The sequence below is a fragment of the Rutidosis leptorrhynchoides genome, chromosome 3, assembly GCF_046630445.1.
Source record: "Rutidosis leptorrhynchoides isolate AG116_Rl617_1_P2 chromosome 3, CSIRO_AGI_Rlap_v1, whole genome shotgun sequence".
Lineage (NCBI taxonomy): Eukaryota > Viridiplantae > Streptophyta > Magnoliopsida > Asterales > Asteraceae > Rutidosis > Rutidosis leptorrhynchoides.
Genome location: NC_092335.1, coordinates 679,491,772 through 679,517,479, shown reverse-complemented (window position 1 = coordinate 679,517,479; position 25,708 = coordinate 679,491,772). Strand labels below are relative to the sequence as shown.

At 35.2% G+C, this 25,708-nt stretch overlaps 2 protein-coding genes across 2 annotated transcripts; one reads left to right on the top strand and one right to left on the bottom strand.

The window, feature by feature from the left end:
- The first annotated feature begins 16,721 nt into the window (after positions 1-16,721).
- Positions 16,722-21,392, top strand: LOC139899430 (proline-rich receptor-like protein kinase PERK10). Its single transcript, XM_071882258.1, has 9 exons — positions 16,722-17,060; positions 17,323-17,410; positions 17,492-17,682; positions 18,087-18,458; positions 18,558-18,770; positions 18,918-19,289; positions 19,699-19,942; positions 20,055-20,202; positions 20,743-21,392. The coding sequence occupies exons 1-9, from the start codon at positions 16,982-16,984 to the stop codon at positions 21,115-21,117; spliced, it is 2,082 nt and encodes a 693-aa protein (XP_071738359.1). The 5' UTR covers positions 16,722-16,981; the 3' UTR covers positions 21,118-21,392.
- Positions 21,393-21,745: 353 nt separating this feature from the next.
- On the bottom strand, positions 21,746-24,353 carry LOC139899429 (receptor-like protein kinase ANXUR2). The gene is made up of 2 exons (XM_071882257.1): positions 23,684-24,353; positions 21,746-23,580 (listed from the first exon to the last, which is right to left on the bottom strand). The coding sequence occupies exons 1-2, from the start codon at positions 24,189-24,191 to the stop codon at positions 21,746-21,748; spliced, it is 2,343 nt and encodes a 780-aa protein (XP_071738358.1). The 5' UTR covers positions 24,192-24,353.
- Between the last annotated feature and the right edge of the window lie 1,355 nt (positions 24,354-25,708).

The following is a 25,708-nucleotide window of genomic DNA, read 5'->3' as shown; positions in this document are numbered from 1 at the left end:
TTTGCTGCGATTTATACCCCCATTTACACTTCGAAGCTTTATGCTCTATTTTCTCTTCTATCCGTTAAGCACATCAAGTAATGGTCCAGAATTCGTGGTATGGAGTTTCGAATGAACATGGCTAATGTTCTAAGAAAGAAATTGTAATAGCACGATATTGGTTTGTTAAATTACTAGAATTCAAGAGAAAAGATAGAACTATCAAGAAAATATGTTCTTGATTTGCTTATAGATTAGATAGAATGTAAGAGTCGTGTTGAAATGTCCCTTTCTTATTGATTAAAAACGTTCCATATTAATTGATTTCGTTGCGAGGTTTTGACCTCTATATGAGACATTTTTCAAAGACTGCATTCATTTTTAAAACAAACCATAACTTTTATTTCATAGATAAAGGTTTTAAAAAGCTTTACGTAGATTATCAAATAATGATAATCTAAAATATCCTATTTACACACGACCATTACATAATGGTTTACAATACAAATATGTTACAACAAAATAAGTTTCTTGAATGCAGTTTTTACACAATATCATACAAGCATGGACTCCAAATCTCGTCCTTATTTAAGTATGCGATAGCGGAAGCTCTTAATAATCACCTGAGAATAAACATGCTTAAAACGTCAACAAAAATGTTGGTGAGTTATAGGTTTAACCTATATATATCAAATCATAATAATAGACCACAAGATTTCATATTTCAATACACATCCCATACATAGAGATAAAAATCATTCATATGGTGAACACCTGGTAACCGACATTAACAAGATGCATATATAAGAATATCCCCATCATTCCGGGACACCCTTCGGATATGATATAAATTTCGAAGTACTAAAGCATCCGGTACTTTGGATGGGGTTTGTTAGGCCTAACAGATCTATCTTTAGGATTCGCGTCAATTAGGGTGTCTGTTCCCTAATTCTTAGATTACCAGACTTAATAAAATGGGGCATATTCGATTTCGATAATTCAACCATAGAATGTAGTTTCACGTACTTGTGTCTATTTTGTAAATCATTTATAAAACCTGCATGTATTCTCATCCCAAAAATATTAGATTTTAAAAGTAGGACTATAACTCACTTTCACAGATTTTTACTTCGTCGGGAAGTAAGACTTGGCCACTGGTTGATTCACGAACCTATAACAATATATAAATATATATCAAAGTATGTTCAAAATATATTTACAACACTTTTAATATATTTTGATGTTTTAAGTTTATTAAGTCAGCTGTCCTCGTTAGTAACCTACAACTAGTTGTCCACAGTTAGATGTACAGAAATAAATCGATAAATATTATCTTGAATCAATCCACGACCCAGTGTACACGTATCTCAGTATTGATCATAACTCAAACTATATATATTTTGGAATCAACCTCAACCCTGTATAGCTAACTCCAACATTCACATATAGAGTGTCTATGGTTGTTCCGAAATATATATAGATGTGTCGACATGATAGGTCGAAACATTGTATACGTGTCTATGGTATCTCAAGATTACATAATATACAATACAAGTTTATTAAATTATGGTTGGAATAGATTTGTTACCAATTTTCACGTAGCTAAAATGAGAAAAATTATCCAATCTTGTTTTACCCATAACTTCTTCATTTTAAATCCGTTTTGAGTGAATCAAATTGATATGGTTTCATATTAAACTCTATTTTATGAATCTAAACAGAAAAAGTATAGGTTTATAGTCAGAAAAATAAGTTACAAGTCATTTTTGTAAAGGTAGTCATTTCAGTCGAAAGAACGACGTCTAGATGACCATTTTAGAAAACATACTTCCACTTTGAGTTTAACCATAATTTTTGGATATAGTTTCATGTTCATAATAAAAATCATTTTCTCAGAATAACAACTTTTAAATCAAAGTTTATCATAGTTTTTAATTAACTAACCCAAAACAGCCCGCGGTGTTACTACGACAGCGTAAATCCGGTTTTACGGTGTTTTTCGTGTTTCCAGGTTTTAAATCATTAAGTTAGCATATCATATAGATATAGAACATGTGTTTAGTTGATTTTAAAAGTCAAGTTAGAAGGATTAACTTTTATTTGCGAACAAGTTTAGAATTAACTAAACTATGTTCTAGTGATTACAAGTTTAAACCTTCGAATAAGATAGCTTTATATGTATGAATAGAATGATGTTATGAACATCATTACTACCTTAAGTTCCTTGGATAAACCTACTGAAAAATAAAAAAATGGATCTAGCTTCAACGGATCCTTGGATGGCTCGAAGTTCTTGAAGCAGAATCATGACACGAAAACAAGTTCAAGTAAGATCATCACTTGAAATAAGATTGTTATAGTTATAGAAATTGAACCAAAGTTTGAATATGATTATTACCTTATATTATAATGATAACCTACTGTAAGAAACAAAGATTTCTTGAGGTTGGATGATCACCTTACAAGATTGGAAGTGAGCTAGCAAACTTGAAAGTATTCTTGATTTTATGTAACTAGAACTTGTAGAATTTATGAAGAACACTTAGAACTTGAAGATAGAACTTGAGAGAGATCAATTAGATGAAGAAAATTGAAGAATGAAAGTGTTTGTAGGTGTTTTTGGTCGTTGGTGTATGGATTAGATATAAAGGATATGTAATTTTGTTTTCATGTAAATAAGTCATGAATGATTACTCATATTTTTGTAATTTTATGAGATATTTCATGCTAGTTGCCAAATGATGGTTTCCACATGTGTTAGGTGACTCACATGGGCTGCTAAGAGCTGATCATTGGAGTGTATATACCAATAGTGCATACATCTAAAAGCTGTGTATTGTACGAGTACGAATACGGGTGCATACGAGTAGAATTGTTGATGAAACTGAACGAGGATGTAATTGTAAGCATTTTTGTTAAGTAGAAGTATTTTGATAAGTGTATTGAAGTCTTTCAAAAGTGTATAAATACATATTAAAACACTACATGTATATACATTTTAACTGAGTCGTTAAGTCATCGTTAGTCGTTACATGTAAGTGTTGTTTTGAAACCTTTAGGTTAACGATCTTGTTAAATGTTGTTAACCCAATATTTATAATATCAAATGAGATTTTAAATTATTATATTATCATGATATTATCATGTATGAATATCTCTTAATATGATATATATACATTAAATGTCTTTACAACGATAATCGTTACATATATGTCTCGTTTAAAAATCATTAAGTTAGTAGTCTTGTTTTTACATATGTAGTTCATTGTTAATATACTTAATGATATGTTTACTTATCATAGTATCATGTTAACTATATATATATATATATATATATATATATATATATATATATATATATATATATATATATCCATATATATGTCATTATATAGTTTTTACAAGTTTTAACGTTCGTGAATCACCGGTCAACTTGGGTGGTCAATTGTCTATATGAAACATATTTCAATTAATCAAGTCTTAACAAGTTTGATTGCTTAACATGTTGGAAACATTTAATCATGTAAATATCAATCTCAATTAATATATATAAACATGGAAAAGTTCGGGTCACTACACGTGTAACATGGCACAGGATGACGTTATGATCTGTGAATCATCATGTTTCATTAGAAACTCAGCATAACTTACTGTAATATAATCACGTTGATCAAGTGTCATTATATTATACTAACTCATGCTTCAGTTCCCAACACTACTTCAAAATCATTCATAATTTAAACTTGAAGGTTTACAGAATATAGAAACTAAACAGTTTCCTTTATGGTGTAATACAGATAACGTGAAAAGATATCTGATTTTAGATAAGGATAGTTATGAAAATATCTTCAGAAATATCGAAGATATTTTTGACAATATTTTGGAACTTCTAAGATCGAAGATTGATGAAGAAAATCCTTTCGCAAGGATTTAGAATAAATAAGGAGCAAGATATTCGCTGAAGAGTTCATCAGATACAGAATCATCTGAATTCGTTAAGTACACGTTTAGTCCTTGTGATTTGTCTACAGTCTCATTTATAGTTTGCTCAATCCGTTTTTCAGTTCCAACTTTTCCGAGCCTTGCCAACATACAATTCTTTATCAAACTTTTGGCTGTTAAGGTCGTTTATGGTTTTTGTTGCTTCATTCAACTTTTCAAAATTCAGAGTATTGTTTCGCAGACTGAGCGCTTTTCAGAATTTCAGAATGGAAGATCATAATTCTAAGAGATAAATGTTATATGTATACATATAACTGTTGATGTAAAAACGCTGCGAGATTTGAAATACTGATTGCTGATTCTCGGTAATTGGTATGGCAATTCTCGTTATAGGATGCGGATGAGTATATGATAGGGTTTTAATGAATATAATGATTTTTCGAAAAGTCAAAGATCAATGAAGTTGTTGATAAGTTTACTGCTAATGTGGTGGAATATAAACGGTTTCCCGGTAACAATAAAAGTGCACACATATATATATCGATGTTTTAATAAGACTAATCCGAATGAAAGTCGAAGTTGATTTGTTGGAGCTGTGACAAAATTGACTACTTTGGAAAGGGATTGTAAAGTTATTTTCGGTAATAACAACGTCAAAGGAGCTAGTACAGATACGTGTGAAACGTTTATTCAGGTTCCGAGTGTTTTCAAGTGTATAATTATATGCATAAATTTTTTTTTCCCGTAGATGAAGTGCGGTTGGTTCATCATCTCGATTGAGGTGTTTTTAAGAATCGTGAAAGGTTTAAACGTGGATTGTAATCGTCAATATACAAATAAGGTTTAAGATGAAATCAAGTGGCAAACTTGAAGAATTGTTTAATTTCATATGTTATAATCAGTATTTTAATTCATTTTAATTGTCCAATGTTGGTAGTTCACAGTTAGCAGTCCACAGTTACTAACTCAACAATTCATATATAGTTTATAATATTCGAATTAATTAATACGTATCGTGACCCGTGTACATGTCTCAGACTCGATCACAACTCAAAGTATATATATTATTATAGAATCAACCTCAACCCTGTATAGCTAACTCCAGCATTACTGCATATAGAGTGTCTATGGTTATTCCAAATAATATACATAGATGCATCGATATGATATGTCAAAACCTTGTATACGTGTCCCGATATTTAAATGCGTAAAATAAATAACATAAATTAAATGACGATAAATAAAATTGCGAGAATTAAAATTGCGATAAATAAAATGCGATAAATAAATTGCGATAAATAAAAGGTAATACGGAATTAACAGTTAGCTAGGAACAGTTAGCTAGGATTTTGTTAGCGTGGATTCTTAACAAAATTTCTCTTAGTTAATTTGTTTGTTTCTAACAAATTTTATTTTGTCCAATGTTTTCTTCATTATGCCACTTGTTGGATTCTGATAGGTCAAAATCCAAATATGAAATTGAATGTAAATGGTTATTTTGCGGTGAACGAATACGTATATCGGTGGTTGTAAATAGGATAGTAAACGACTGTTGATCCAGATTCGAAGAATGTACAGTGTAACTTATTAATGTGAAATCTAAATATTCCTCAGGTATTACCTACCCGTTAAAATATTTTCACCATTAACAGTTTGTACAAAAGGATTTTTAATTACAATCTTTATGAAAACATATATACATATATATTTTCTTCAGATGTAAATCGTGAATTTAATGAGTTAATATGATATTAAACTCGTCTGATTTACGGCTAGAATTAGAGTACATAATCTCTAAAACATTAGAGGTTACATAACCATCATGTCGAACGAAGATAAATGATGTAGAACGTCATGTAGAATGATGATTATTCTCGAGGTACAGAATGAGATGTTGAGGCATGTGGTGTTGAAACTTGGTTTGTTGATGGTACTGGTGTTGATGTTGCTGGTATTGTTGGTGCTGATGATGTTGCTGAAGCTGGTACGTTTTGCACCATATTTTTCAAATTGATTACTCGAGCGCGAAGTTCGTTGACTTCTTGTATTACTCCGGGATGATTATCGGTCGGAACGAGCAGATGAATAAGGTTTAGAATTTTAGATAGAATATAATCGTGGTGAGATATCCGGGGAATGAGGGTGAAAATGATGTTTCGGACTGGTTCGCTGATAAGTGCTTCAGGTTCATCGCTGTAACATCCCGCATTTTTCCGTTAAATTATTTTAACGACCGTCTTTTTTTTTTAGATAATATCTTCCGTTATCTAAATTCGTAGTTTCCGTTGACTAACGTTCATAATATTTCCGTTATTTAATTATAACATCATTCGTTTACTCGAGCGTTTTCAAAATATTCGTTCGGTAAAATCCCGCACCCACTTCTAAATTCGAGGGACTAAAATTGACACGGGGCAAACTAGTTGACTAGGTCAACTAGTCCACCCCAATCACCACCATTCAATCATCTCCATCTCTCTCTCTTTCTCTCTAGCAAGAACACACACACATTTACCCAATTCAATCATTCATCATCTAAATTCGATCTAGGAGGCCAACATCAAAACAAATTACGTATTTGGAATCCTCTCTTCATCCTCTACAATTTGATACCAACTTCATCTCGTTTGGGTAACATTTCTAAAACTCTAGATTTCTCTAAATTCGTGTTTTTGATTTGAAATGGTGTTAGTTAGTGTCTATGGCTCGTGTCTAGCATGAATATATGATTTACTTGCTCGATTTGTTGTTTTGAGTAACTAGTATGAACAATTGAAATGGGTGTGCTTAATCTTTGATTTTGGATGAGTTAATGTTGTTAAATTGTTAAAGTTCATGTTTTAATTGTGTTACTAGTATCACTAGCTTCAATTTGGTGTGTAGGTTGATTTGGAAAAACATCACTAACATGATTATTGATTTTGTGATTCTTGGCTAGGGTTTGATAGCTCTTAAAATGGACTTTTGATGATTTGAATGCCATGAAACATTGTTAGTAAGTGTTTAGTTGTATTGTATGTTTCGTTACCTTCAAAACGGCATATCATATGTATAAATTGGATTCCCGAATCATGAAATGCATTTTGCGAACTTGAGACTTTGATTATGAACATTTAACGATCTCTTGACGAGGTTTTTGTTGTTGTAAATGATAAACTCGATTGATGATATGTGGTTAGTTGTATCCTTTGTCAAAATACCTTCCCGATGATATAGGATACATGTTTTGATTGTTTGCGGGTCATAAATTGGGATTGTTTGAGTTTTGGTTCGTGCATTTCTTTGTTGCAGCAAAACAGGGCCTGGATACAGATCTGGACGCCGTCCAGATTCTTGGACGCCGTCCAGCCCTTCAGACTTGGACGCCGTCCAGCCTTTTGGATGCCGTCCAGGCCTTCAATACTGGACGCCGTCCAGCCATTTTGGACGCCGTCCAGATGAACTATCAGGGGCTGTCCAAAATTGTCGTTTTTCGTTTAATTCTAACTATGCTACGCACCTCCGATTAACATGAAACTTGACCAACATGCTTATATATGATTAAAAACCTCAGAAAAATAGTTCGGGACCCGACCCGAACGTGTTGACTTTTTCGTTGACTTTGACCCGACCAAGTTTGACTTTTAGCAAAACTTAACCGAATACTTATACAATCTTTCTAACTCGCTTCTATACTTGTATCTTGCATGAAACGTGATAATTTGATTCACATGCTACTTAATCGAGTCGTAACGAGCCATAGGACTAATTGAACACTTTGACCGACCGTGTTTACCGATATTGATACAAACCTATTTGTTTAGGTCAAGACTAGCATTCGTTCTTGCATACGTTACTTGTGAAGTACTATTATACTCTTGCACTCGAGGTGAGATCATAGTCCCACCTTTTCAACAACTTTTTATACTTTTAAATTGTGGGCTGAGAAACATATACTTTGTTACATTTTGCACTACTTACTTTTATACTTTGAACACAAGTACGATGAAACAAACATTCCACAGCGAGTTAGAACAAAAATCCTCAATTCGATTATCATTAGTTACACTTGCAGGGTGTAAGCGAGAACTTATATTGTGTGGCCATACGGGTTTGACAAACCCTCATTTCGGACGGTTCGCTACCGTCTACGGATGAAATATATTTTTGAGAAACAGTGTATGTTCTAACACTATTGTGATGGGGTTCTATGGAAGGAAACGTTAAGTCTTGATAATTGGGTGCTCGCGAACAAACTTTTGGAATGCAACTTTTGGATGATCAATTTTATGGAAATACTAAATCTTGTGATTCAAAAATAACGTTTATTACTACATCTATGATTTCACCAACGTTTTTCGTTGACAGTTTTCTATATGTTTCTCAGGTTCATACTTGGCTACTTGATTTATGCTTCCGCGCACTTTGATTACTTGCTTGGAGTCAAGTATACATGCATACGCTAGGGATAGCGCTTTTGGATTCAAACTTAAAGCTTACATACTTTTGCTATTTATAGCAAACCGTGATTTTAAACTAATTATGTCGCAAGTTATTTCATTTACACTTTATAACTTTTGTAAACTTAAACTTGTTGTCGAACCGTTTTGTAAACTAAACTTTGCAAGTTTTGTACATTTCAAATGAATGCGACATGATTTTGGTCAAACGCGTCTCATATAGAGACTATGACCACGCAACGGGACCTAAGTAGACGGCACCGTCAATGACGATTTTGTCGGGTCGCTACAGATGGTATCAGAGCGTTGGTTGTAGGGAACTAGGATATGTATTAGTGTGTCTGACAGAGTCGTTAGGACGCATTAGTGAATCTAGACTACAACCGGATTGTTAGCCATTGCATTCTGACATACATTTGCTATAGATAGCACTTACTTGACTACTTGTGCATTATACTTAAATCATTCTTAGGCAAACTTCTTAATGATACCAAACTTTCATCATACGAATCGGTATTCTGCCACTTTCTGGTAAACCACGTTAATTTCAAGATTCATACACGAAATGATGACAACGACTTCGTTAGTCACACTTGTTCGGGAACTCTGTCTCCCAGATTGTTATTCGCCACCGTCTCAACTTACTATCGGTGCCACACCAGTGTTCTTCACTATCTACCACTTCTTGTTACTACCATCACTACTCTAGGTGAGTATCGTCTTCATTACTTATCACTACGGTTGCGTACTACTCGTTATCATAATTCGTTACTCTTTTCGTGCCTAAGGACATTATTGTTTGACTTGAACCGCATTGACTTGAACAATCATTTATACACTTCCCTCTGGAAACGCTCCTTCCGAGTTGCACTAATTCTTTCGATTCAATACGAGTCACTTTAGAGACATCGTTACACTTTGTTCATTTTAAAACTTTATGATTATACGAACTTGAATCTATGGAGTGATGTGGGAATGGAGGTATGAGTTAGCGTAATATAACGACACTCGATCAACGTGGTTATATTACGGTAAGTCATACCAAAGTTCTAATGACACGTGATGGTGGTTGGACTCGATCAACCTAATCACCACCATGTGCCATGTACATGACTTCATCTTTCTTGATTGGATATTCGAAAACCCCGAGAATACTGATAACAACCATACCCGGGACACATCTTCGATTATTGTCGAACCATAGTTATGCTTCCGAATGAATGGCAAATTCTTTCAACATCAGACGTATGTTATACGTGTATACTACCTCGTTTTCGCATAGTTTTATCGACGAACTACAAACTGTTTGGTATGCTCACATCGAGGCGGAAACTTCTCTCGCATTACACTCGTACTTCCGTTTAAGGAAATCATTATTCTAAACTCTCAATGGAGAGAGAGACTCTTCACGTTATACTAGTATTCACCACGAGGGTGAATAGTCCTAACAAACGTTTTCGAAAACCGATAAATCTTACGCGGCGCGAAATTCTTGAGAAACAGAAACTTGTTCTAACTAAAGTTTTCAAGTCTTAACAAACTTATTCAAATTTATCTTAAGGAAATGTACCTCGTTTCGGATCGAGATCCTCGTTTCACTTCTAGATTTAGGAGTGCCTTACAAAAGTCTCGGGACCACGTTTAGACATGAGTACCGCGTATCATCCACAAACCGACGAACAAAGCACATGTACAATTCAACCTTGAAAGCCGTAATACGAAGTTGCGTTATCAACTTCAAATTTACTTGAGAAAAGTATTTGCCTTTAGCCGAATTCTAGTACTACAATAATTTTCATTCGAGTATTAACGCCACACCTTTCGAGAACTCATATAGCCACAATTGTCATTTTCTAAATTGTTGAACCGAAGTAGTTGACATGCAAACCACCGGACCCGGACTCATTCATGAGATAACCGTTATGATCGTTCAAATCCAAGAAAGGCTCAAGGCGGACCGTAGTCGCCAAAAGAGCTATGTCGATGTTAGACGTGGACCTCTCGAATTTCAAGTGGGTAACCGCGTAACGTTAAAAGTCGTACCTTAGGAAGGTGCAATCCGTTTCGATAAACGTAGGAAGCTAAATCCGCGATACACAAAACCTTTTAAAATCCTGGGGCGTTTCGGACCCGTTACTAGCCGTTTAGATTTTTCAACTCATTCGAGTCTCCGTACATCCCACATTCTACGTATCAAACTTAAAGACGTGCCTTGCGAAACCAGGACTTGTTACCCTCTTCGACGAACCTACTATCGATGACAAACTTTCCTTCCTAGGAGAACCGGTTGAAATTTTGAATCATGAAACCAAACTCTGAAACAACGTAAAACCCCGACTGTCAAAGTTCGTTGAAATGCCCGATGAAGTACTTTCACTTATCCGTAGAATGGGCAACGCACGATCTCGATGAAGGAACAACGACTACTACTTTCAACTAAATTTCGGGACGAAATTTCTTTTAAGGTGTAGGTAATGTAACATCCCGCATTTTTCCGTTAAATTATTTTAACGACCGTCTTTTTTTTTTAGATAATATCTTCCGTTATCTAAATTCGTAGTTTCCGTTGACTAACGTTCATAATATTTCCGTTATTTAATTATAACATCACTCGTTTACTCGAGCGTTTTCAAAATATTCGTTCGGTAAAATCCCGCACCCGCTTCTAAATTCGAGGGACTAAAATTGACACGGGGCAAACTAGTTGACTAGGTCAACTAGTCCACCCCAATCACAACCATTCAATCATCTCCATCTCTCTCTCTTTCTCTCTAACAAGAACACACACACATTTACCCAATTCAATCATTCATCATTTAAATTCGATCTAGGAGGCCAACATCAAAACAAATTACGTATTTGGAATCCTCTCTTCATCCTCTACAATTTGATACCAACTTCATCTCATTTGGGTAATATTTCTAAAACTCTAGATTTCTCTAAATTCGTGTTTTTGATTTGAAATGGTGTTAGTTAGTGTCTATGGCTCGTGTCTAGCATGAATATATGATTTACTTGCTCGATTTGTTGTTTTGAGTAACTAGTATGAACAATTGAAATGGGTGTGCTTAATCTTTGATTTTGGATGAGTTAATGTTGTTAAATTGTTAAAGTTCATGTTTTAATTGTGTTACTAGTATCACTAGCTTCAATTTGGTGTGTAGGTTGATTTGGAAAAACATCACTAACATGATTATTGATTTTGTGATTCTTGGCTAGGGTTTGATAGCTCTTAAAATGGACTTTTGATGATTTGAATGCCATGAAACATTGTTAGTAAGTGTTTAGTTGTATTGTATGTTTCGTTACCTTCAAAACGGCATATCATATGTATAAATTGGATTCCCGAATCATGAAATGCATTTTGCGAACTTGAGACTTTGATTATGAACATTTAACGATCTCTTGACGAGGTTTTTGTTGTTGTAAATGATAAACTCGATTGATGATATGTGGTTAGTTGTATCCTTTGTCAAAATACCTTCCCGATAATATAGGATACATGTTTTGATTGTTTGCGGGTCATAAATTGGGATTGTTTGAGTTTTGGTTCGTGCATTTCTTTGTTGCAGCAAAACAGGGCCTGGATACAGATCTGGACGCCGTCCAGATTCTTGGACGCCGTCCAGCCCTTCAGACTTGGACGCCGTCCAGCCTTTTGGACACCGTCCAGGCCTTCAATACTGGACGCCGTCCAGCCATTCTGGACGCCGTCCAGATGAACTATCAGGGGCTGTCCAAAATTGTCGTTTTTCGTTTAATTCTAACTATGCTACGCACCTCCGATTAACATGAAACTTGATCAACATGCTTATATATGATTAAAAACCTCAGAAAAATAGTTCGGGACCCGACCCGAACGTGTTGACTTTTTCGTTGACTTTGACCCGACCAAGTTTGACTTTTAGCAAAACTTAACCGAATACTTATACAATCTTTCTAACTCGCTTCTATACTTGTATCTTGCATGAAACGTGATAATTTGATTCACATGCTACTTAATCGAGTCGTAACGAGCCATAGGACTAATTGAACACTTTGACCGACCGTGTTTACCGATATTGATACAAACCTATTTGTTTAGGTCAAGACTAGCATTCGTTCTTGCATACGTTACTTGTGAAGTACTATTATACTCTTGCACTCGAGGTGAGATCATAGTCCCACCTTTTTAACAACTTTTTATACTTTTAAATTGTGGGCTGAGAAACATATACTTTGTTACACTTTGTACTACTTACTTTTATACTTTGAACACAAGTACGATGAAACAAACATTCCACAGCGAGTTAGAACAAAAATCCTCAATTCGATTATCATTAGTTACACTTGCAGGGTGTAAGCGAGAACTTATATTGTGTGGCCATACGGGTTTGACAAACCCTCATTTCGGACGGTTCGCTACCGTCTACGGATGAAATATATTTTTGAGAAACAGTGTATGTTCTAACACTATTGTGATGGGGTTCTATGAAAGGAAACGTTAAGTCTTGATAATTGGGTGCTCGCGAACAAACTTTTGGAATGCAACTTTTGGATGATCAATTTTATGGAAATACTAAATCTTGTGATTCAAAAATAACGTTTATTACTACATCTATGATTTCACCAACGTTTTTCGTTGACAGTTTTCTATATGTTTCTCAGGTTCATACTTGGCTACTTGATTTATGCTTCCGCGCACTTTGATTACTTGCTTGGAGTCAAGTATACATGCATACGCTAGGGATAGCGCTTTTGGATTCAAACTTAAAGCTTACATACTTTTGCTATTTATAGCAAACCGTGATTTTAAACTAATTATGTCGCAAGTTATTTCATTTACACTTATAACTTTTGTAAACTTAAACTTGTTGTCGAACCGTTTTGTAAACTAAACTTTGTAAGTTTTGTACATTTCAAATGAATGCGACATGATTTTGGTCAAACGCGTCTCATATAGAGACTATGACCACGCAACGGGACCTAAGTAGACGGCACCGTCAATGACGATTTTGTCGGGTCGCTACAATCGCCAAGAGGTAAATTCGATTGGTGAAACGGATCGCCTTCTTCGCGTCTCCATTGATTAAGTCGACTACGAACCCATCCCTAATTCATCCAGAATTGAAGATGACTAGTTGGTTGATTCATTTCATTTACACTGCTTTCTGAGCTTAGGTGAATATCCATGTCGGAATAGCTGTCGGAATAACTATCGGAATAGCTATTGGAATCTTAGGGACTCGAACTGGTTGAGGGATTCATCTCGTACGATCAGATGAAAGATTTTCGATAAGAAATAGATTATTGGATGTAGATTAGTACCCTGCAATACATAATTTACATATGCATATATAATACTAAAATCCCATAAGTTACGGAGGAATCTACGGAAGCTGTCAGACAAAGGTAACAATAACAGATACGCTAAGATATGAATTTTGTCTATACACTATCCATGCAATCAATGCAGTAAGATGTGTCTAGACTAGGAATGATAAGCAGGTAATTTCCTAAGAATAATAAGTAGATGATTTTCGACACGAATGGTAAGCAAAATTTTTGACATGCAGACACGGTCGAAGTCCAGACCCACTAATGCATCTAAACAACTATCAGTTAGACACACTAATATAAGACCTGGTTCGCTAAGACCACCGCTCTGATACCACATGTCATAACATGTGGGGACAACCACCGTCCTACCCAGTGCCTTCCCAGCTAACTTCCTGGTGACCACTGAGTGTACCTCAGATACTGATTTTAGGGTCTGCCTCTCGGCTACTGCCAACCCTCGTAAGAGATCGCAAGGAGTAATAGCCAATGCTTCGTCACATAACACTGAACGATTTCCTCTGTTTTGGCCTCAGTGTTAAATCCAGTGTTAAATTTAACACTGAGATTTAACACTGAATGACTCCTAGTGCTCTTATGAATTGCTATTTTCAAAATTCAAAGGATTACTACTTGATAAGGGAAATTAAAGAATTCGCGTGCATATACATGTTTTATTTTTAATCCCTTTTTTAATATTATTTGTGTTTATTCAAATTAATGATATTTAATGTATGTTTTTAAGGTGTAGCGAAGTGAATTAATATAATCTAAGGTATAACTTCAACAACAAAACATTTTAATTATTTAAATTATAACAACAGCATGAAATGAGTAATATGTATGCGTGTGACATACAATATCATATCTTAGGGTTAAAAAGTGCTAATTTCCAATATTGTGAGCATTCGTGAGCGTTCATGAGATGATCATCAATTAACAATTATTGTAGAATAAAAAAGGTTCAAAATACATAAGTAATCTAGTAAAAAAAACATAGACTCCCAAAGCTTTATTACGAAATCACATTCAGACAAATCTTGAATTGAACCATACAATACACCTTCAATTCAAATACGTGAAATAGATTTTGTTGTATTTCATTAGTTTTTAGAAGAGCCGGACCTGGGGTAGGGCCGCGGGTGCGACCGCACCGGGCATCAAGTTAGAAAGGGCATCACGTATGGTGTTCAGATTTTTTTTTTTTTTTTCAAAACTAAAAATAAAAAAACAAATAACCAAGTTGTAAAGAATGGGTAAAGAGATGAATGAGAATAAAGAAAAAGAAAATATGGAGTGACGTCAAGGGAGAAAATATATACATTACTTTATAGTACAAGTAATGCATTTACATGTATTTTTTGAAGCTATATGAATATTTTAAGTAACAATGAATTGGTAATTGTGAAATGATGAAAAAATTTAGTGTCTTTAAAAACTTCATATATTAATATATTTAGATCAGTAAAAAATATATTTCTTCTATTTTGTTTCTTTGTTATAGTATATTAAACGAGATACACGATTTTTATATACAAATTTGATGTTTCTAGATTATGTTAAATACATGAATTATACAGATTAGTATTTATTTAGATAACTCTTGATTATTTTACTTTATTAATATAATAAGTTATGGTAATCATGCTCTCTTAAATAAATTTTGCAGACTATGTAATTATTTACTAAAAAGTTAAAATATATTTTTGAACTCTAATATTTTTCTAGTATCAAGTCTCACTATTACGATTAGAAAAGAACTTAGATTTAGTATTAGAATTAATTTTTGAATTTATCGATCTCATACTTGACTTATAATACGAATTATCATTATCATTATCATTTTTAAATGTAGTTTGTCTTTTCAAACGGTTGCACTATACTGTACGGAGTATTTGTTAAGATATTAATGTGAGAATGAGCAATATAAACTAGCGTTTCAAGCAATCATTGTAGTAAGTTTATAAATCTTAATAGGAGCATCTTATTGTCATCTCGCACTGGCAACAAAACTCTTAGGACCGGCCCTGGTTTTTAGTTTGTTGTTATTTAACAAACAAACAACAATATGACACTTTGGATTATTTGACAGTTAGAAAGTTTGAGATCCAATATGTTTAAATATTGCAATTGGTTTCAAATTGTTTTACATCATAATACCTGTTTCATTCAAAATATTAAAAATTGCATGATTAAATAGCATACAAAAGAGAATAACATTTTTGTTGCAATACAAAAAAAAAAAAAATGAAATAAAAAACATACAAATCGTACTACCTGCTTTTTGAAGATTTTTTTTTCTTGAGAGGAAAATACTGAGAGCCTAAACAGTGATATGAACCTATTATTGTTTTAAACTCTACCTTCCTCCTATTAATTTGGAAATTATTTATTATACGTATATTTTACCCATTTTTTATTTTTATTTATTTAAATTTAATTCATTTTAAAAAATTGTTAATTACTTGCTGACGTCACATACCTTGATGCTAATGTCACACGTGTTATGATTAAGGTTAAATTAAGGGTGAATTAGCCTAAGTGTGATATCATAATTTTAGAATTTTAATGGAATTTATAGATAGATAGATTGCATTATTTTTACTTATAAAAAATAAAGTTCTATATAATTTTACGAAGTTATGGATGGCTTATAAACTAGTAATAAAAAATAAATAAATTTAAAAAATTTACTGCATAGTATAAACGAGTACTATATATTAAAGTTTAAACTTGATGATTATGATTACTTGTAACTTTTAAGCAACATTATCCAAGTGTCCATCTCCTCACAACTCACAACAACTACTATAAAAGTGATTGACTAGTGACGTCATTACATCAATTTAACAATTGCACGGTGACGAGATTGACGGTGATAGTTTTTAACCGTTACAACACTTTCCGTTAATTTCACACGTTACCCCCAAAATACCTACACAGCTTTTAATTAAATTAAATTTAAATTAAATAATATATAATATAAATAAAAAATAATTTCATCATTTTCTACTACTAGTAATTCATAAGCTTCTCAGTACTATAATACTTCTGCAATTGATTGCTGAGTAAACCTAACGATACCTTCATTTCATTCCACATCACGTGTTTATCATTCTTAATTCTTTAATTTTTAGTTCTTGATTTTATGAATGAATTTCAATAAAATTGAATTACCGGAGGTCCGAATCTGGAATTTTCAAGCTCCGATTTAGTATAGCCATACTATACTTATATAATTATCAAATTTATTCTCATTTCAATCCAATGGATTATAAACATTGTTCTCGATTTTAGCAAGTGATATGGCTGCTGGATTGTTCAGATCTGAAGCGTCGGTGATGTCTGAACCGATTAAATCGGTCACTATTTCCAGTTCCACCGGTTCGAATTTTACTTAATTATGTATTAATTTATTGTTAATTGTAGTTTTTTTTATTTTTTATGTATATTATGTTTTTGTTACAGTTCATTAAGTTAGGGTTTGGAAAACATGTAGTTGATAATTTGAAAATATATTGACATGTTGATAAAATTAACACCGTGTATTCTAGGTTCACGGAAGTTTGTTTTATATATATTTGCACTGATGTGGATTGTTTTATACATGGTAGATCTGATAATGTAAACCCTAATTAAATTGCAGGTTCAGTTTACAGGATAGGTTGTTGTTTGTTATTTAAACAGTTTTTCGTGTTATTTATTGTTGTAAGCACGGTTGATGCTCGTTTAGCTGATAGTCGAACTGGGTCACGGATAGTAACACGGCCTATGAGACGTGTTTCGCACCATGGTGTGCCAAGGATTTTGCTAGCACCAATTGAGCCACCGAACTATGGGCCGTTGATAACTTCTGGTCATGCTCCGTCAAGCTCACATCTGTCGAAACCTTCGATGAAGAAGACTGAGACTGCACCATCTGTTGCCGACATTGCTCCTAGTCAATCTGGTCCTGGCTCATTACCTACTGGCTTAGCCCAGCCGCCCTTGTCTCCTCGTACCTCCAGTAAGGCATCTTTCTTTTTATACATTTGGGAACGAAAATTGGTGGATCATCGGTTTATGTTATTAGTTTGACTATCAGACTATGTTATTTGGGTGATGGATATGTCTAGAATTGGCAATTCCAACCCATTGACATACGAATGGGTCGTTTTGGGTTATGTTCTAATACACATGTGTTTGTGTGAGATAGGTTTAAACAAGATGTACTTGGGTAAAAAGAGGGTGGGTTAAGTGGTCAAATGGGTTAGATTGATATTAACAATAATTTAATGTTTCAATTATAATTTACTTATTTACCTATTAAAGCTTTAAGTAAATGGACCAAAATGTGTTTGCACATTGCAAGCCAATCATGTTTGGGTGATTGATATGCTCTTCTAACAATATTTTGTTTGTGTTTGGCAGATTGTTGCGGACCTGAAACGGTGCAGAAACGAGACACTGAGGGCTGCCACTGTGTATATCCTATAAAACTAGATATTCTCCTGTTTAATGTGTCATCAAGCCCAAATTGGAATCTATTTCTTCAGCAGTTTGCTACTCAACTTGGTCTACGGGTTTCTCAGATTGAGTTAATAAACTTCTATTTGCTCAGCTTATCAAGACTTAATATCTCAATGGACATAACTCCACATACAGGTGTCAGTTTTACATCAAATGAAGTTTCTGCAATTAACTCTTCACTTTCTACACATAAGGTTCAGTTAGATCCTAAACTCGTGGGTGGCTATGAACTTCTTAACTTAACATGGTTCAAGCCTGTTGCTCCTGCTCAGGGTAATTTCATGATTATGTAATACGGAGTATAAAATTGTCATACTTACTTTTTTTCTTTTTGCATATTAAAACTTTATTATTTAAAAAAAATATCTGCAGCACCTCACATCGCTACACCGCCCACTAAACCACCTCCGTCGATGCCTTCATCTCCAACAACCACAAATACTTCGAGGGGTGGAAAACGCCTTAGCCTGATTCTTGTTGTTGGCATTGGTGCCTGTATTCTTTGTGTTGCTGTTATTTGCGTTCTTATACTATGTTCATGTGCTTCACGTCGACGTAAGCCAGAATTATTGCCAAAAGAAGCCGGTATGATTTTAGCTTATTATATATATGCATATACATACATATTTGTATATATTCGTCATCTGATTGCTTTTTCAAGTGACTGATAATCAGTTTTTAATGTACTTCATTATTATATTTCTTATGCTACCTTTTATCTCTTAAAATCAGCTAAACCAAGAACCATGGAAGCTCTTCAATCAGCAGGATCGTTTGCACATCCTACTAGTACACGATTTCTTGCATACGAAGAGTTAAAAGAAGCCACAAATAATTTTGAACATGCTAGTATACTTGGTGAGGGCGGATTCGGAAGAGTTTTTAAAGGTGTATTAAGTGATGGGACACAAGTAGCTATAAAAAGGCTTTCTACTGGAGGCCAACAAGGCGATAAGGAGTTTTTGGTCGAAGTCGAAATGCTTAGCAGATTACATCATCGAAACCTTGTCAAACTTGTTGGTTACCATAGCAATCGTGACAATTCAGAAAATCTACTTTGCTATGAACTTGTACCAAATGGAAGTTTGGAGGCTTGGCTACATGGTAATGTTTGTACTCTTCTGTTAATTTATACATGCATTATGGGTATGTTTGGCAAAACTAGCTGGTAGCTTTTACCCTTTTAGCTGATAACTGGTAGCTTTTAGCTGGTAACTGGTAGCTTTTAGCTGGTAACTGGTAGTTTTTAGATTTATAGATATATTTAGTGTTTGACAGAGTAGCTGAATATGTTAAATAAAAAGTAAAATGACAAAAAGGTAGAAGCTAAAAGCTAAATGCTACTTCCAAGTAGCTTTTAGCTTTTTCCACGTCTAAAAGCTTAAGCTCCTGTAATCAAACGGAGCTTTTTATTAAATAGGAGCTTTTTCATAAAAGCTAAAAGCTTTAATAAGCTCGTCGCCAAACATAGCCTATATAAAACTGTGTTAAGGGTATTTTTGTAACTTTGCAGGGCCACTAGGGGTTAATTGTCCATTGGATTGGGATACGAGAATGAAGATTGCACTTGATGCTGCAAGAGGACTTGCATATCTGCATGAGGATTCACAACCTTGTGTGATTCATAGAGATTTTAAGGCCTCTAATATTTTACTGGAGAACAACTTTAATGCTAAAGTTGCGGACTTTGGGCTCGCTAAACAAGCCCCAGAAGGCAGAGCAACTTACTTGTCTACTCGTGTTATGGGTACATTCGGGTTAGTTCGTTTAATCATTTATATGCATCCCCAAGTTCTATTAAGCTTTGTAGTTACATAATCTTTTAAAAGGTAATTTATTTACACTTGATAAATTGGATCTTGTATACAGGTATGTGGCCCCTGAATATGCTATGACTGGCCATCTGCTGGTCAAGAGCGATGTGTATAGCTATGGTGTCGTGTTGCTTGAATTACTGACTGGAAGAAAGCCCGTTGATATGACCCAACCATCAGGACAAGAGAATCTTGTCTCATGGGTGAGTTGACTTTAATAATTCATCATTTAACATTACCTAGTCAACCTTTTAAGAATGCATTGAAATTGACAATCCTTAGAGCAGACAAAATGGGCTGGTTGTGTAACAGGTAACAATGGTCTGGTTGGGTAACGGGTCAAAATGGGCTTATTGGGTAACGGGTCAAATTGACAATTTTGACAATTACCTAATCAACCTTTTAATTCATCATTTAACAATTACCTAATCAACCTTTTATAGATGAACTGGAATTGACAATACTTGGGTAACGGGTCAAAATGGGCTGGTTGGGTAACAGGTCAAAATGTGCTGGTTGGTAACGGGTCAAAATGTGCTGGTTGGTAACGGGTCAAAATGGGCTTGTTGGTAACGGGTCAAATTGGGTTTTGGCTCTTAGCAGGTAATCATTTTGGTACATGTCCGGTCAGGATGGGTTGAATGTCTTGATTCTGACCCGTTTGACCCATTTTCTTTTTTAGCCTGTCTGTTTTTTTTTAGCGCTATAATAATATTGAATGAATGAATGTTGGTTATATGCAGTCAAGGCCAATTTTAAGAGATAAGGACCGACTAGAAGAACTTGCAGACCCAAAGTTGGGAGGAAAGTATCCAATTGAAGATTTGGGTCGTGTTTGTACAATTGCAGCTGCTTGTGTATCCCCCGAGGCAAATCAACGACCTACTATGGGGGAAGTTGTTCAGTCACTAAAAATGGTGCAACGTGTGACAGAATATCAAGATACGACAACACCCACTGATACCCGACCCGCCCAAAAGCAATCATCCACTACTTTTGAATCCGATGGAACATCTTCGATCTTCTCATCAGGTCCTTACTCGGGTCTAAGTGCTTTTGACCATGATAATATTTCTCGTACAGTTTTGTTTTCAGAAGACCTTCATGAAGGGAGATAACTACTTGTTTCCGCACGTTTATCTAATACCCGTGAGTTTCGCAAGTGGAAATTTGGACAATTTGGGCCCGGCTTGGCGGTAGCAACAAGCGAAATGACGAAAACTTTTATCGGCTTTCAGGCAAATATTGAACATCGAGACGTGTTCACGTAAACAGAAAGAGGAAAACCGCCATTACTGTTAGTGTTTCCATACTTGCATTGTACAGTAGATATTGTTGTGTATGGTGTTTTCCCCCTAATTTTTATAAGACTTTTCCTAAGAATTATTTTTCATCTTTTTCTTGTGTTTCAAGTGTTTTTAACAAACATATTACTGTCTATGATCATGTCGAAACCAGATTTACATTTTTAACTATGGCATTTAGAGCCATACAATTACTAATCAAAGGAAGCATGCTAATTAATATTCAATTACTGTTTACATAAACATCATGAGCAGTTTGTTGCTTCAGTACAGTTGTTAGCGGTTATTGGATCCTTTCGATCCCGAGCGCAACATATTGCTTCATTTCTTTCCCACCTTTTTTCGCCAACTGAATTCAAAGTTAATGATTCTGATTCCCTCGGTCGTATGGGAAAATCGACTCAAATGGATAATGATTTCTGCAGTATTTTTACGTCATCGATCATCTTCCTTTTGGAGCAACAATTTGTGAGAATGCAGCAGCACTATTAGCATCATCATCATCATCATCCAATTCCTCATCGCTATCTAGGTTTAAAGTGTTGAGATGCATGGCGATCATATCACTACTTTGTATCGGAAACTCAACCCTACCACCACCCGATGACCCTGATTTCGTCTCGGGTTTTGGTCCTTCATCACTAGGCTCCAATTTAAGCACGAACTCTAGAGTCCATAAAACATCTCCCATCGTGGGTCGTTCTAGCCCATGGTCCGCCAAACACCTCAACGAGCAATCAGTAAACTTCTTAAACGCCTCTGGCTTAATCGTCCCTTTCAAATGTGGGTCCACCATCTCCTCCAACGTCCCTTTCCTCGCAGATTGCAATGCAAAATCTGCTAAACTCACTTGCTCTTTCGGGAGGCTCGAGTTCAAAGCGGGCCGAGCACACAACACCTCAAAAAGAACCACCCCAAATGAATAAACATCTGACTTTTGAGTCAATTGTTGCCTTCTAAAATATTCAGGATCCAAATACCCGAAACTACCCTTTACCACGGTGCTAACGTGGTTCTGGTTAATATCCGGGCCCGTTTTCGATAACCCAAAATCAGACACTTTCGCGACCCAGTTATCGTCACATAAAATGTTGGTCGTTTTCACGTCTCGATGGATGATCGTGTATTTCGCTCCCGTGTGCAGGTAATGAAGTCCTTTAGCAGCACCAATTAAAAGGTCTAATCTTTGTTTCCATGAAAGTGTAATTTTGTTACCTTTATAAAGATGTTCACGCAATGTTCCTTTACCCATGTAATCATAAACCAACACCATCTCATTACCTTCTTCACAAAACCCGATTAACGACACTAAATGCCGATGTCTTAATTGCGACAACATCTCGATTTCTGTGATAAACTCGTTAACACCTTGCTCAGAAGACGGGTTTGATCGCTTCACCGCTACTTTCACGTTACCATCGATAACCCCTTTATACACCTTCCCGAAACCCCCAACTCCAATCACATTCGACTCATCGAAATTATTAGTTGCACTTTTGATCTCGACTAATGAAAAGTAACGACAATTGCATACCGCATCTGTTGACAAACTGCTACCGCATTGGCTTTTCCCGGATGTACTTGATCTACTATTCGAATGACCATAAACTGGTAGCCAACTAGTAACACCCGAATTCGACCCTGTTCCCCTTCTTTTCTTTTTAATCATGAATAATACCATAAACGCAATCCCCATTGTTGCGACCCCACCAACTGCACCCCCAACAACATGTTTCATTTGGATCGCGTCCGGGTCATAAGCTTCCCGGTTCGCGATCAACTGTTTTTGCATCATTTCGGACGGAACAGGATTCGGTCCTGCCAAGTTTGATTTCGAATCACTAATCTTAAAAATCTCCAAACCATTCAAAAGTACATCATAAAACTCCGGTTTTAAGTCGATATTAGTATGCAGAGTCACCCATATCTCCTCATCCCCTTTCTTATCACCAACATATACCGCGTAATCTTTCCTAGTCGGAACCCCCTTTTCACCCGTCCACGCAATAATATCTGCAGTGGCGAAAGCAGTTTCGTTGTTCAAATAAATCTCAAACACCCTTTGGTTAATCTTCTCAAGTTGATACTCACAAAAATGGAACCTAACAAGATAAGTAAAATTTGCATCAACATGAAACACCCATGTCACATTGCTTTGTTTGTTTATATTCGGGTCGGGCCCTTGAGATCTCGCTGTCCGGTAAACATCCACCGGAGCCGTAGCCTCCGGCAAGTCCTTATAATCAATGGTAACATTTGCTATATGCTTAATCGTACCTATTAACACAAAAACGGATTTGTTAAACCATAAGTTTTATAACAAATACAAACATATAAGGTTTTCCTATTCAGATGTACACGACGTAATCGAATTATTTACCTGCACCAAACATGTAAGGTGTGTCATCATACCAACTTCTCATCAATCCTCCAGAGTCATTCGTCGGCGGTATAAACTGTCCGCCGACGTTTAACCGGAACATGTTCTGCATGTTCGACAAAACACCGTCGATCGTGCCAGAACCTTCCGCTACACCAACTAACCCAGCTTGATCATCAAAAAGCTCGGGTTCCGTGATCAATTCAATCCCATTAACAAACCCAAACGATTTCTTTTCCGGTTTAAAAGTAACCGTAATCGAATCGGAATCAAAAGCAGCTAACGAATACTCTTTAATCAAATAAGCTTGTGAAAGTGCTTCAGCCGTTACAAAAGCGCTAAAGTTTTTTAATAATGTGATTGAGTTTGTTGTGACAATGAAATAAGAATTTGAAATATTGTAATCAGGGTAATTTGAAGGGTAAAAATGTAAACGGATAATGTAACGACTTGTTGAATTAACGTTAAATTTGTACGAGGTTTCACCGGTGAAGATTCTGGCTGTCATGTAAGGTATATCGGATGAAAGTGATGGGTCTTGTGTTAAGGCGGTTGAGGTGGTAGATTTGTCGGAAGATACGAGGTATTTGTTGTCGGATTCCCATTTTCGATTGTCGGAATCATGCCCGCTGTCTTTTGAACCGCAGTTTAAGGATAAAGGTGGTGGTGGTTGAGAAACGGTTAGGAAGTTGGAAAGAAGAGATAACAGGATTATTAAACAATTGATTAGGGAGAGGGAGTTTTTGTTAGGGTTCATTATATTATTGAGTCTGTATTCATAAAAACTGTTTTGTTGTAACTAATGAAGAAAAATGTGTTTTGTTTGATGGGGTTGTGAGATTAGCGAAAAAACCATTTTTTGTTGGCAATGGATGTCGGTTTAAAGATGATAGATTATTAAGGGTGATTAGAGAAGTTTGTGTAATTGGTGTACGTTAATTTGTTACTCCGTATATTTTTTACTTTTTTGCTTGGTCAATGTTTAATTGTGTTTTTAAATAACAAAATTACACAATTAGTCCTTAATTGTTGCTTAAAGTTTCATATATAGGCTGAAAATATTTATTTAATGTAAATGACCCTAATGTTTGAAAATGGTGCGGTCCCTGAATGTAATAGACGTTATTTTCCCATTGTTAGGGTGCACCTCGTGAGATGCACACGAGGACTTTTTAGTCATTAACAATGGGGAAATAACTATCTTATTGACGTGATGCACACTAGCAATGGGGAAAAATGTCTATTACATATGTAAAGCCCTCGTATGCATTGCAAATGTTTCACACTAGCGATGAGAAAATTAACGTCTGTTATATTCAGGGATCAACGACACAACATTTTCAAACATATAGATTATCGACGTCAACGAAATACTTTAGATCCATGTACAAAACTTTGAACAAACATTAAGAGCACATAACGTGATTTTGTTTTTTTTTAAAAGATAACATGTGAATGCGATCATTAAAAGGGAAAAAGGTGACAAAATTTGCATTAGTTATTTATCCTACGAATGTAATTAGTACGTAATCCGATTAGTTCCAACATACTAACTCTTCTTATGGTTTTAGACCATTTCGTAACGGTGAGTGGCGTTTCTTTTGGTGTCACTTGCCTTTTTGCACTTTTTAGATGACTAGGACGTGTTACTTGTTTGGGTGGAGTAGTGGTGATGTTACTTTTTGGTGTTAGTTAAGAGTATTGTGGTGATGTGTTAAAATATAATTGGGTTAAGTATTAAAAGGGGGTAAAAATAATATTTTTAAATTAATAAAAAATAAAAAAATGCAAGTGACATGCGTTTCTTGCTCCGTTGGAATGAAACGGAAACCATGGAAACGCCGGGAAGTGACACACCGCTACTCCATATGGTGGCGTTTCTTGTCCTCCAGCTAAGCAATTTGTGGCGTTTCTTCCTCCCGATACAAACAGTCTTACACTTAAAGTCACACGTGTAAGAAACAAAACAACCATAGTAGTAATAGTCTACATCATGTGTAAGTACTTCTTTGTCAGAAAATAGTT